The 14,803-nt window shown below is 40.8% G+C and overlaps 1 protein-coding gene across 1 annotated transcript in view; it reads left to right on the forward strand.

Annotated features, from left to right (window-relative positions):
* The window catches only part of CTTNBP2 (cortactin binding protein 2), a 207,229-nt gene that overhangs the window by 164,195 nt on the left and 28,231 nt on the right, over nt 1-14,803 (forward strand). Inside the window, 1 exon segment of the mRNA XM_037064207.1 lies at nt 5,847-6,025. Within this exon segment, the coding sequence (XP_036920102.1) occupies nt 5,847-6,025 (179 nt within the window).

Below are 14,803 nucleotides of genomic sequence, written 5' to 3' on the forward strand. Positions count from 1 at the left end.
TTGGAGTTTTGTTCTGTCCTTTTATTTGGGACATGTTTCCTTGTCTCCTCATTTTTGCTGCCTCCCTGTGTTTATTTCTATGAATTAGGTACAACTACTATATCTCAGTCTTGGTACATCGGCCTTACGTAGTAGGTGTCTTGTGGGGCCCAGTGGCATAGTTATCCTGGTCACCTGAGTTGGGTGCTCCAGGTGGGTTGTGTGTATCCTCCTATTGTTGTTGAGCTTTGATTGCTGTTTGCACATCATTGTGAGGCATTCACCTTTCGCTGATTGGTAGTGAGAACTGGCCTTGACTACAGTGGAGGAGCTGTTATGCAGGAGGTGACCCTATGGAGCAAGGTTTGCTTCAGTAGAGGTCTAGGGTCTGCCAAGTCTGCTCTTTGAATGTACTGTTTGGGTAGTGCTGGTTGGGTAGTGCTCTGGTGTGGTCAATAGCTAGCCACCTGGTGTGTTTGTTCTGGAGCCTCTTGGCAGGAACTCTGGTTTAGGCCAAGGTCTGCCGCTGCTTTTACGGTTCCCCAGGGCCACTTGGTATGAGCTATGAGGTGATTTGAAAATGGTTGCCACTTGTTCTGGGCCTGGAGGTGCCTGAGAGAGGCTATGCTGTGAACTGAGGCCAGCTACCACTAATGCTTGGCTGGGGATTGCTTAGTGAGAGGTATGGGGCATATCAAGACCAGATGCTACTTGTTTGGGGTTTGTGAACCTTTGAGGGATTTTAAGAAAGACCAGAGGATGATCCAAGACAGTCCATATATATATATATGAAAAAGCCCCTGGAAATCGCTTGGGTGGGCTTACTAGTTGGGTGAGTGGAGTCTCTAGAAATCACCAAGGCAGGCAAACAGTGGTAGCCATACTTATGAAGATTCAGATAAGCTACCTGCATGCAGGGGGAGGACTCAGCAAATGAACAATGGCCTCTGCCAGCACTTCTGTCTGGGAGAAAGCTGTCCCTCCAACACTTGTGTTAAAGCTAAATTCAGTTTCTCCTTGTATGTCCCTGGTGCCTTTTGAGCTTCTGCCCTACCACTGGAGCTTAGAGTAAGTGAATCTGTCAGCAGGTAAGTCCATGTGCAGAATGTTAAAAAGGAACACTTGAGAGTCCAGGAGCCCTTTGTCTCAGCCACAATCCCCACTGGTTTTCATAGCCAGAAGTCTTGAGTACTTCTCTTCCTAACACTGGAACGCAGGGTTAGGGAGCCTTGTGTGTGGCTAGGAACCCTCACTCCTTAGGCAGGACCTCCACAGCTGAGCTAGCCCTCCAAATTTTATCCACCACACATGAGTGTTGGAGCAGCCCATTCCGTGTCTCCACCCCTCCTCCAAGGTTCTATGTGGCTTCTTCTCAATATCCTTAGTTATAGGAGTTCTGTTCAACCAATCTTCAGGCATTCTGAATGATTGTTGTTCACCAGATTAGTTGTAATTTTTATGTGATTGTGGAAGGAGGCAAGTATAACTCTTATCTTTGTAGGGGAGCTTTGTCTGCAGAGACCCTCATCCACCACAGATGAGAATAAATCTACCAACATGTGATCTGCTTGGGGAGGAAAGGTGGCTGATCTCTTAAAGGACAAGGACCAAGAGCCTTTTCCTCAATGGGTGTTTATTGGGTTCAATTTGCACAGGAATACAAGTAAAGCTCATCAATCATTATCAGGCATTAAAGATCAAACAATAGATAACATACAAAGAACTACCAGGGCTTATTCTGAGTCAGGGTCAGTTAGCTAAGGGGCTATAAAACTTTGGGAAACAAACTCATTTCCTGCTTGGACCCTTATCATTTAATTGAGAGTGTTCTTAGCAAAACAGATTTTATAGAAGTTCATGTATTCTTTCTTAGACCTGATCTCCTGGGGAACCCACCCTTTCCAGCACAGGGCTACGCCTCCCTCTGTCATTGTTTCAGGCTTAAATCAGGCAGGGGAAGTAAGGCAGCCAAGAGATTAGGAGACTTCTCACAGACAGAATGAGGACTCAGGCTATGTCAAAGCCGAGGAGTAAGAGTTCATCTTCCCCTTTTGCTATAGCGCCCCCTCCAAGTCCTTCCTTGAGGGCCCCCTGTGACTTTGCCTGTCTTAGGTCATCCCTCCCTTGAGAAATCTTACCTGTCATTGGCTAACTGGTCATGCACTAGGGGCCAGGTAGGGTGAAGTAAAGGGGGCAGAGGCAGCACCCCTGCCAGGGGGATAAGCTCTGTCTCCTTAGTGGCTTATGGTCCCAAGGTCACTCAGCCTTAGCCATGGGGGTTACAGCTTCTGAAACCAAGCAGGGCAGTTCCCAACATAACCTTCTCTATCATCTTGACCATAGCCTCTTTTCATACATTTTCAAGAGTAATAATAACTTGTAGTGACTTTTCTGAATATTAAAATAAATATTATATATTCTCCCAAATAACAAATTAGCTTAAGGCGAACAAAATCTAGTGCATTATTATTTAATTTAGTAATCTTAAGTTCAGTGAGTAGTTGAGTGTCAAGGTGGATTTGAAATAAAAGTTTGATTTAGCATGATTTTTAAAAATGTGTTCCTGCACAGTGAGACCATTTGGATCAGCACCGTATTTTAAGCTGTAAATCACACAACATTCCATCACTAGCTGCTTCACAAAAGAGGCATTTTCCCCTCACCATACCAAATGTCATAAGGTAGGTTTTACTGGCATCAGCCCAGAACCTCATGACGTCAGGTGCCAGGTCTGTGGGAGTCCTGTGACCTCTGCCTTCAAGATTGCTGGTTGTCTGTCCATAGGACTTCAGACAAACATGTTCAAAGGCAGGAAGCAGGATGCTGTGGAGTGGAAAGTTTTATCAGTCTTCTTCTCAGGGAAGCAAGCATCTTGTTCTGGAACTCCCAGAAACATATGACTTCCTTTAATGTTCCGTTAATCAAAATTGGTTTTATGCCCACCCCTTCAGTCCAGACTATCCCAGACCTACCTTTCTTAGATCGCAGCTCCCCACAAGATACTTGAACAAAATTGTGTCTGTTGTGCTACATAGAAGATGTGAATGGACATGCATTTGTGGATGTGGAGGAGGTTGGATGGAGGGAAAAGTGTGGGGTAGGAGTGGCTTTGGTAATTCAGTGAACAGTGCCTGCCATTAGTCATTTAAGTAATATCTGGAATTCTTAATTTAATCAGAGAAATCTTCAAACTAAAGCTTTGTTAAAGTCAGTTGCCTGGTTATAAATACATACTTGTGAACAGAGCACAGCTCTTGTCTGACCTCAACCAGTAGCCAAAAAGGTGAGGTAAAGATCATGATAGATTTTTACTTATGTATTTTTTATTTATTTATTGTTGTTCAGTTATAGTTGTACTGCCTTTTTCACCATTGCTCACCCCTACTCCATCCTCTCCCTACTTCCACAGTCAGTTCTTCCCATTATTCACACCTATGAATCCTCTATTTGTGTTCCTTTGCTTGCCCCTTCCTCTTCTTTCCTCTGTTATACCCGTCACCCTCCCTCTGGTCACTGTTTAGGTTCTTTATTTTCAACTCTCTGGTTCTATTTTGCTCATTGATGAGATCATATAGTATTTGTCTTTTACCATCTATCTTATATCGCTTAGCATAATGCTCTACAGTTCTATCCATGCTGTTGCTAAGGGGAGGAGCTCCTTTCTCTCTACTGAGTAGTATTCCATTGTGTAAATGTACCACAGTTTTTTAATCCACTCATTTACTGATGGGCACTTAGGCTGTTTCCAGCTCTTGGCTGTTGTAAATAGCACTGCTATTGGGTGATTTAAGATTCTTAGGGTAAAGTCCGAGCAGTGGAATCACTAGACTGAAAGGCAGTTCCATCTTTAGTTTTTGAGGAAGTTCCATACTATTTACCACAGTGGCTGCAGTAGTCCGTATTGCCACCAACAGTTTACTAGGGTTCCATTTTCTCCACAACTTCCCTTTTTGCCAGCATGTGTTGTTCGTTGATTTGTTTATGATGGCCATCTGACTGGTGTTAAGTGGTATCTCACTGCAGTTTTAATTTCCATCTCTCTGTTGGCTAGTGATGTTGAGCATTTTTTCATGTGTCTATGGGCCCTTTTTATGTCCTCTTTGGAGAAGTGTCTGTTCAGGTCCTTTGCCCATTTTTTAATTGAATTGTTTGTCTTTCTGGAGTGGAGTACTATGAGTTTTTCATATATTTTGGAGATCAAACCCTTGTCTGAGGTATCATTGACAAATATGTTTTCCCATACAGTTGGTTCCCTTTCCATTTCATTGATGTTTTCTTCAGCCATGCAGAAACTTTTTAGTTTGATGTAGTCACATTTGTTTATTCCTTCCTTTATATCCTTTGTTCTATGGCATGTATTGGTGAAAATATTGTTGTGTGGGGGTATCTGATATTTTCCTGCTTATGTTTTTCCCTAGGACTTTATGGTGTTGTGACTTATATTTAAGTCTTTTATCCACCTTGAGTTTATTTTTGTGTATGGTGTAAGTTGATGGTTGAGTTTCATTTTTTTGCATGTAGCTGTCCAAATCTCCTAACACCATTTGTTGAAAAGGCTAATTTTACTCCTGCCCCCTTTGTCAAATATTATTTGGTCCTAGAGACATGGGTTTCTTTCTGGACTCTCAATTCTGTTACATTGGTCTATGTGTCTATTTTTATGCCAGTACCAGACTTGATTACAGTGGCCTTATAATACAGTTTGATATCAGGTATTGTAATCCTTCCTACTTTGTTCTCCTTTCTCAAAATTGTTGAGCCTATCTGGGATTGTTTATGATTCCATATAAATTTTTTGAAATGTTTGTTCTATATCTGTGAAATACGCATTGGTACTTTAATAGGTATTGCATTGAATCTATAAATTGCTTTGGGTAGTATGGATACTTCCAATCCATTAATATAGTATATGCTTCTATTTATTTGTATCTTCCTTAATTTCTTACTTCAGCATTGTGTAGTTTTCTGAGTACAGGTTTTTTTTCTCCTTGGTTAGGTGTATTCCTAGTTATTTTATTTTTCTTCTTGCTATGGTAGATTTTTTCTAGTTTCTGTTTTCTTCTCTTATCACTGTAGCTAGGATTTGCAATACTACATTGAATTGAAGTGGTGAAAGCAGACATCCTTATCTTGTTCCTGATCTCAGAGGGAAAGCTTTAGGTTTTTGCCCATTGAATATGATACTGACTGTGGGTCATATATGGCCTTTATTATGTTGAGGTGTGCTCCCTCTACTCCCACTTTGCTGAGTGTTTTTATTATAAATGGGTGCTATACCTTATCGAATGCTTTTCCACATCTATTGATATGATAGTAAATTCTAAAAAAAAACAAAGACAAGTTTCTTTTTATCAGCAGAGCTCTGTACATTTTAAGGAAGTTCACATTTTGGGTAGGCAAATTATATCAATACAGGTGAACATGCCACAGATCCAGATGTACCATGCAGATCTTATCATCCCAAATATGAAAAATAGTTAATGTTATTTTTTATTTCATTAATTCAAAACTCCTTTTAAAAACACATATATGTAAGATCCTATGAGGTCCTTTATGTACTAGTGAACAATGATTTCTTCCAGAACTGAGGTTTAAGAATTCATCCAAGGTTTCTCCTTCGTCTACTTATTGCTCCATTATGTCTGAACCTTCCAGTTCATATGAGGAGCTACAGGTCCATATCTCATGCTAACACTTGAGATATTATCCCTCCTTCAACTACATCAAATGAATGTAAAATCTGATTCAGCTACATTTTTGTTTTGTAGTTTTAAATGTGTTTGTTTTTAATTTTGGTCTATTAAAAACAAAAGGGAAAGAAGCAGTGTTCTAAATCATGCCCTTGTGTTCTGCCTCCCTGTCTCTAGTTCAGAAGTCAGGTGCCCTCTCCCTGCGACCCCATGTGTAAGACAGTTGACTGGGCCCTGGCCATCTGGCACCAGCTCAACTCCTGCCTGGCCTACTTGGGCACAACTCAAGCACTTCTTGGGCCAAAGTATTTCCTGTCTTTCCCTGTAGTCCCAGGACATGCCCAAGTGACAGTGAAGTAAGTATCTTTTGTCTTTATTTGCCTTTTTAAAATAGAGCCATGGCCAACTTGGGTTTCTTTTTGAGAGTGAGAATGCTGATAGCCATTTCCTGTATTCAGTATGAGGTGTCAGAGGAAAACTATGACGTCTGTTGGGTAACTCTTAAGGAAACCTTTTTACTAAGAACTAGATAGCAGTTTCCCTCTTTTACAAAACTCTCATCAAAGTCATGTGGGACTGGCTGTGCAGTGTCTCCTGGGAAGGCCCATATGAGAAATTTGGTCAAGTATCTCATAACCAAAACCTTATATTCTATGGGCGAACTCAAAACTTCCTTTTATATTAGTGAGAATTTTGTACTTACGATGCTTTTCTTTGTAGCAGCTTATGAGAACAGACAGATAAACAATACAGTTAATGAACTAGAAAATCAAGAGGAAATTGAAAGGTAGAAAAATAATTGTCACAATTCAGCTTAGTAAGGGTTTTGTGACTAGCTGGTAGCTTTTTTTCTGCAATTGCTGGCATCCTGGGAAGAAATCCATTTTGGGAAGTGGAATACAAATAGTATATCTTCTTTATTATGACACAAACTGTCAATTTAATTACAGGTAATTGGGAGTAGGGAGGAAGAATCACTGTGTTAAAATATACACAGTATTCTCTTACTCAAGAGCAGAAACACCTTTATGCATATAATCATGTCCTTTTTAAAATCAGTATTACAATTAAATTAAGCCTTTTCACACTCAGAGCCTCACGATTTTTAGGATCTAGTGGTGGCCTTTCCTGTCAGGAGTACAGTCATTATAGAAAACTGTAGAGGGTCTGAGATTTGTACTGTGTTTGCAAGCTAACAAGTTCAGGGTGCTGGGTCAGAGACCAAGGACTTCATCATTTGCATCACAGTCCCAGCCTGGACTTCACATTTCATTAGTTCCCCCAGCTTCTCACATTCCCCTGGGTGATGAACAGTGACCCAGGTGGATGCTGGATTTGCATCAACAACTGCAGACCTTGAGCTTGGGAATCCCCAGGCTTCTAAAGGGATTGCTGCCAGATCTGCCCACCCTTTTTGGAAGGAGACGTTACTTTCATCATCCTGGTCAGTAAACAAACCTGCCCTCTGCTCCAGAAAGACAGCAGATGGACACTGGGTCAATCTTCAAGGCTGTGTGCACTACTAACATCCTTAAAAAGGCAGTCTGGAACAAATGCTGACACACAGTGTGCAAATGTGTCAGAGATTTGTCTTACAGCAGCCATATTAAGGAACTGCTATTTTTTAAACAAAGTTTATTATCTCTACCCTTTAGCATTTTTAGAGTAACTGCAAGTTTGACTCACATGATACAATACCAGATTATTTTTATATTCTCTATTGTAGTATCTTTTTTTTATTTATTCAAGTACAGTTTTCTTTCTTGTACTTGCAGCCCTGCCCCATCCCAGTGCTCCCCAACTCGCTCCCATCTCCACCCCCCACCTTAGTTATTGTCCATGTGTCCTTTATACTTGTTCATGTGAGTCCTTCCCCTTTTCCCCTGTGATTCTCTCCCCTCTCCCCTCTGGACCCTGTCAGCACATTCTGTATTTCAGTGTCACATTTTGCTTTCTTGTTTGTTTTGTTGTTTAGATTCCTGTTAAAGGTGAGAGCATATGGTATTTGTCTTTCACCGCCTGGCTTATTTCACTCAGCATAATGCTTTCCAGTTCCATCCATGATGGTGCAAAAAGTAGGAGCTCCTTCTTCCTTTCTGTAGCATAGAATTCCATTGTGTAAATGTATCATAGCTTTTTGATCCAGTCATTGACTGATGGGCACCTAGGTTGCTTCCAAATCTTGGCTATTGTAAATTGTGCTGCTATGAACATCGGGGTGCATAGGTTCTTTTGCATTGGTGCTTCAGGGTTCTTAGGATATACTCCTAACAGTGGAATTGCTGGGTCAAAAGGCATGGCCATTTTTAGTTTTCTTAGAAAATTCCATACTGTTTTCCATAGTGGTTGTACCAGTCTGCCATCCCACCAACAGTGAACTAGAGTCCCCTTTTCCCCACAACCTCTCCAGCACTTGTTTGTTTCTTTGTTTATGATAGCCATTCTGACTGGTGTTAAGTGGTATCTCATTGTGGTTTTGATTTGCATCTCTCTGATAGCTAGTGATATCGAGCATCTTTTCATGTGTTTCTGGATCCTCTCTATGTCCTCCTTGGTGAAGGGTCTGTTCGAGTCCTTTCCCCATTTTTTAATTGGGTTGCTCATCTTTTTTGACTGGAGTCGAGTGAGTTCTTTGTATATTTTGGAGATTAAACCTTTGTCTGAAGTATCATTAACAAATATGTTTTCCCAAACTGTTGCTTCTCTTTTTCTCTTGATACTGTTTTCCTTAGCCATGCAGAACCTTTTAAGTTTGATGAGATCCCATTTGTTTATTCTTTCCTTTATGTCCCTTGCTCTAGGGACATAAAATCAGTAAAAATATTGCTGCGTGGAATATCTGAGATTTTCCTGCCAATGCTCTCCTCTAGGGCTTTAATGGTTTCCCAGCTTATATTTACTCCTTTTATCCAACTTGAATATCTTTTGGTATATGGTGAAAGTTGGTGCTCAAGTTTCATTTTTTTGCATGTAGCTGTCCAGTTCTCCCAACACCATTTGTTGAAAAGGCTATCTTTACTCCATTTTATGTTGCTGCCCCCTTTGTCAAATATTAATTGACTGTAGAGATTTGGGTTTATTTCTGGGCTCTCTGTTCTGTTCCATTGGTCTATGTGCCTGTTTTAATAACAGTACCAGGCTGTTTTGATTACAGTGGCCTTGAAATACAGTTTGATATCAGGTATTGTAATCCCTCCTCCTTTGATATCAGGTATTGTAATCCCTCCTCCTTTGTTCTTCTTTCTCAAAATTGCAGCTGCTATTCGGGGTCTTTTATGGTTCCATATAAGTTTTTGAAGTGTTTGTTCTATGTCTGTGAAATATGCCATTGGCACTTTAATAGGTATTGCATTAAATCTGTAAATTGCTTTGGGTAGTATGGACATTTTGATGATGTTAATTCTTCCAATCCATGTACCTGGTATATGTTTCCATTTGTTTGTGTCTTCCTTGATTTCTTTCTTCAGTGTTGTGTAGTTTTCTGCATACAGGTCGTTTACCTCCTTGGTTAGGTTTATTCCCAGATATTTTATTTTTCTTTTTGCTGCATCGAATGGTATTTTTTTCCTGATTTCTGCTTCTGCTGCTTCATTGTTGGTATACAAAAATGCCTTTGATTTCTGGATATTAACTTTGTATCCCGCTGTTATGCCAAATTCATTTATTAGTTGGAGCAGTTTTTTGGTAGAGGCTATAGGGTTTTCCATGTACACTATCATGTCATCTGATATGATGCCAGTTTTGTTTCCTCCTTTCCGATTTGGATGCCTTTTATTTCCTTTTCTTGTCTGATCGCTGCAGGTAGAACTTCTAATACTATATTGAATAGAAGTGGTGAAAGTGGGCAACCTTGTCTTGTTCCTGATCTTAGTGGAAAAGCTTTTAGTTTTTGCCATTGAGTATGATGTTGCCTGTAGGTCTTTCATATATGGCCTTTATTATGTTGAGGAATGCTCCCTCTATTCCCATTTTTCTGAGTACCTGTATCATAAATGGGTGTTGTACCTGATCAAAAGCTTTTTCTTCATCTATTGATACGATCATGTGGTTTTTGTGTTTGCTTTTCTTTATGTGGTGTATTACATTTACTGATTTGCGAATATTGAACCATCCTTGCATCCCTGGGATGAATCCCACTTGGTCGTGGTGTATGATCTTTTTGATGTATTGTTGGATGCGATTTGCCAATATTTTGTTGAGGATTTTAGCGTCTATTTTCATCAGAGATATTGGCCTGAAGTTTTCTTTCTTTGTTGTGTCTCTATCTGTCTTTGAAATTAGGATGATGCTGGCTTCATAAAAAGAATTGGGGAGTTTTCCCTCCTTTTGGATTTTTTGGAATAATCTGTGAAGAATCGGGGTAGGTTCTTCCTTAAATGCTTTGTAGAATTCTCCTGTGAAACCATCTGTTCCAGGGCGTTTGTGCGATGGGAGTTTTTTTATTACTGCTTCAGTTTCATCTGCTGTTATTGGTCTGTTCAGGTGTTCTGCTTCTTTTTCATTGAGTTTTGGAAGATTATATTTTTCTAGAAATTTGTCCATTTCACCTAGGTTTTCAAATTTCTTGGCATACAGCTCTGCATAGTAATTCCTTACAACCCCTTCTATTTCTGTGTTATCAGTTGTAATCTCTCCTCTTTCATTTCTGATTATGTTTATTTGGGTCCTCTCTCTTCTTTTCTTAATGAGCCTACTTAAAGGTTTCTGTATTTTGTTTATCTTTTCAAAAAACCAACTCCTGGATTCATTGATCCTTAGAATTGTGCTTTTAGTGTCTATGTCATTTAATTCTGCTCTGATCTTGGTTATTTCCTTCCTTCTACTTACTCTGGGCTGTCTTTGTTGTTGTTCCTCAAGTTCTTGGAGGCATCGGGTTAGGTTGTTTGTTTGAAATGTTTCTATTTTCTTTAGGTAAGCCTGTATTGCTATGAACTTCTCTCTCAGGACTGCCTTCGCCATGTCCCATAAGTTTTGGGTTGTTGTGAGTTCATTTTCATTTGTTTCTAGAAACTTTTTTATTTCTTCCCTGATTTCTATCTTGACCCATTCGTTGTTTGATAGCATACCTTTCAATCTCCATGCTTTTGGGTGTTTTGGTTTTTTTCCTGTGCGGTTAGTTTCCAATTTCAGTCCCTTGTGATCAGAGAAAATGCTTGGTATGATTTCTATTTTCCTACATTTGTTGAGTGTCATTTTGTGTCCTATCATGTGGTCTATCTTGGAAAATGTTCCATGTGCATTTGAAAAAAATGTGTATTTAGCTTCTTTGGATGGATGGCTCTATATATATATCAATTAGATCCATTTCATCTAGGGTGTCGTTTAATGCTGCAATATATTTGTTGATATTTTGTTTGGAAGATCTGTCCATTTTTGACAGTGAGGTGTTATAATCCACTACTATAATTGCGTTGCTGTCAATATCTTTCTTGAGGTCCTCTAGTATTTTCTTTATATATTTGGGTGCTCCTGAGTTGGGTGCATATATATTTATGATGTTGATGTCTTCTTGGTGGATTCTTCCCTTGAGTAATATGAAGTGACCTTCTGGCTCTCTCTTTATGGCCCTGTTTTTGAAGTCTACTTTGTCTGATATGAGAATTGCTACCCCAGCTTTTTTTTTCTTGTCCATTTACTTGGAAAATTTGTTTCCATCCTTTCACTTTTAGTCTGTGGTGGTCTTTGGACCTGAGGTGGGACTCTGTTAGGCAGCATATGTGTGGGTCATGCTTTCTTACCCATTCAGCTATTCTGTGTCTTTTAATTGGTGCATTTAATCCATTTATGTTTAAGATTATTATTGAGTTACTTATTCATTGCTATTCATGTACCTGTGTTCCTCTCTGTCTCTCTCTTTTCCTTCCTTTCCTTAAAGCAGCCTTTTTAGTAATTCTTGTAGAGCTGGTTTGGTGGAGGCGTATTCTTTTAGACTTCTTTTGTCTTGGAGGCTCTTTATTTGGCCTTCTATCTTGATTGAGAGCCTTGCTGGGTACAGTAGCCTTGGTTGTAGGCCTCTGTTCCTCACTACTTGGAATATTTCTTGCCATTCTCTTCTTGCTTAGAATGTTTCCACTAAGGTTGGTCAGTAGCCAACCTTATTGGGACCCCCTTGTATGTTACTTCCTTTTTCTCTCTGGCGGCCTTTAGCATTCTCTCTTTGTCTTGGAGTTTTGCCATTTTAATGATGATGTGTCTTGCATTAGGCCTCTTTGGGTTCCACCTGCTTGGGACTCTCTGCGATTCCTGGATTCGTGTGACTTTCTCTCTCCTCAACTTAGGAAAATTTTCCGTTATTACTCTTTCAAGTAGGTTTTCTATCCCTTGCTCTTCTTCCTCTCCTCTGGTATTCCTATTATTTGGATATTATTACGTTTCATATTGTCTTGCATTTCTCTTAAATTCTCCTCATTTTTTCTGATTCTCTTTTTCCTTACTTGGTCCGTCTGGGAGATTCTTTCTGTCCTGTCTTTGATCTCACTTATGCCATCTTCTGCCATGTTGATTCTATTCTTCATACCTCTACTGTGTTCTTCAGTTCAGAAATTGTACTCATTTCCTCTTGGCCTTTCCTGATGGTTTCTATTTCCTTTTCACGTTGGTATAGTTTGCAGAGAGTTCATCGTAGCTCCCCTGTAGTTTCTGGTAGCTCGTTGTAAGCTCTTTGAATTTCCAGATAACCAGTGCTTTGAATTCCATATTTGATAGTTGACTTGCCTCTATTTCATCTAACATTCTTTCTGAGACTTCCTCCTTTTCTTTCATTTGGGGATTGTTTCTTTGTCTTCCCATTGATTGTGATACTCTTCTTGTTGGCCTAAGTTTCTTAAATTGATCTGTTCTGGTTCCCTCGGTTTATGGTGTGAACTTCTGTGGTAGAATACCTGTGGAATTGAGTGGTGCAATCTCCTGCAGGTATCTTGGTGTTCTCCGCTTCCACCTACTCCTTTCTTTATTGTGTGTGTGTGATCAATTGGAGGGGGAGGCAAAATGGTTTATGATAGCAGAAGATTATTTATATTATTTACAGACACAGTCATCAGAGAAGAAATAAACAATCTTTAGGCTATGAATAGAGTTAACTGTGCCCTTCCCCCCCTGCTTGCCACTTTTAGGAAAGGATGGACATAAGTTAAGTCTCTTGTTGGGAATGGGGGGGGTTGTGAGTTGTATCTAGAAAGCAGTGTGTTTGCGGATGGTCAGATTTGAGGTAAGGTGAGAGTACAGGTTAGTAACTAGGTGTAGTGTGTGAGTAAATAGAGTAATAGAATTCAGGAACCTGTAAGGTGGTCTAAGGTCCAAGAGATGTGTTATGAAGTATTACCGTTGTATATAACAGCTCTTATTTACAATAATATTGGAGCAACACTCACGTGATAGACTCTATGTGATCTGTCTAAATGGGGGTTATAGAGCTTGGGTAGTATGCCAAAGGAAAGCAAGTGAAGTATAGAAAATGAGCAATACACTGTGGAGGAAAGAGCAGTGGGAATCTGTCAGGTAGTACAATATAACCAGCCAGGACTAAGAATCCCGTACAGAAAGAGGAGGAATACAAAGATATTCTTAAAATAAAAAAAAAGAAGTAAGAATAATGCAAAAAATAATAATACACCTAAAAGAAAACTAAGCAACACACAAACAAACAATCCAACACACACACACACACACACACACAAAAGTCAGGAGAAAAGGGGAATAAGCGGAAAATTTGGGAAGAACGGAAGGACTAAAACCGGACAAAAAGAAAAAGAAATGAGGGACAGAGTTTTGAAAGATAAAGCAACAATACAGTTTAAAAGATATAAGATTACTTACAAAAGAAGTTGAGAGAGAAAAAAAGGAGGGAAGGGGGAAACAACTCCCACACACACAATTAAAAAAAAAAAAAGGCACCCTTCCTTTGTCGTTTTCAAACTGTCCAAACAGGTTTTCCTGGTTGCGGCCTCTCTGAGTGCAGGTATGCAGGTGTGCGCGAGTAGGCAGCCGGATTGGGATGTGGGCATCCACACCCCTGGGAGTCTGCCTGTGTCCTGTGGTATTTGGCACTGTCCTTCTCAGTCCTGTCGAGGGACCCAGGTGTTCCCACCCCTCCCCTGGATGGCTGCTGGGTGGCTGGGCTGTGAGGCAAGCTGCTGTGGCAGAGCACCTCAGTTCACTTTTCCATAGAGACTTCTCCACAAAGCCTGCCTCTCAGCCCAGCCCAATCCCAAAAGACCAGCAAGGACAGTGTCCTTCTTAAATCCCCTGGGCTGGCGGGCTGGCGGGCTGATGGGCTGGCGGGCTGGTGACCACAGAGTCCGCAGTTGCCACCCTTTACATTAACTTAAGCCCACAGGTCTCTGCCCGGTATTAACCTACCTGCCTAGACGGGAAGGGGGGAGTCACTTCTCTCCCATGGAGTCTGTTGCTGGCCCACCGGGTGCCGGGCCTCTGGAGTTCCCTCTGTCACAGGTGCCCGGGCCCTGGATTCAGACGGGGCCTCTGTTTCCCACTCATGGTGCTGGCCCAGATTGGCCGCTTGTTCTTGTCTGTACTCACGCTCCGCTGGAGGTCCCCCGCCTTGGGCGCGCCCAGGCGCAGCCCGCAGCCTAGGAGGCCACCAGTGCGCAGCCGCTTTTGTCCTCGCTCGCCTTCTGGAGTCCTGTCTGGTTCCTCTGTCACACTCTCTGGGTCTTATTTTCATAAATGTTGGGGAATTGTTGGTTGATTAAGCTGTTCTTCAGTAGATCCGCCTGGATTTTTTACCAGATGCACAGGAGCTGGGTTCCCACCGTGCTACTCTGTCGCCATCTTAACACTCTCCTGTAGTTTCTTTTTTTTTCTTGAATTACATATCATTAGACAGTAATGAAGAAGTTTACAATAGATAGATTCTTAATACATAAGTACATTTTAAATCTTTTTTTAATATGCAATTTTTTAAGGATTTTATTTTTTTAGACAGAAGGAAAGGGAGGGAAAAGGGGAGAGAAACTTCACTGTATGGTTGCTTCTCACAGGCCCTGTGCTGCCTCCTCTCCCCGCTCCCGCCCCATGACCCTTAGGTTCACAGGCCTGCACTCAATCCACTAAGCCATACCTGCCAGGGCAAGTTTTAACAGTCATAAAAGGTTTATGCCACTACCTAATAGCTT

Source organism: Sturnira hondurensis, unplaced genomic scaffold (assembly GCF_014824575.4).
Source record: "Sturnira hondurensis isolate 20B ecotype Veracruz unplaced genomic scaffold, ASM1482457v3 Scaffold0014953, whole genome shotgun sequence".
NCBI lineage: Eukaryota > Metazoa > Chordata > Mammalia > Chiroptera > Phyllostomidae > Sturnira > Sturnira hondurensis.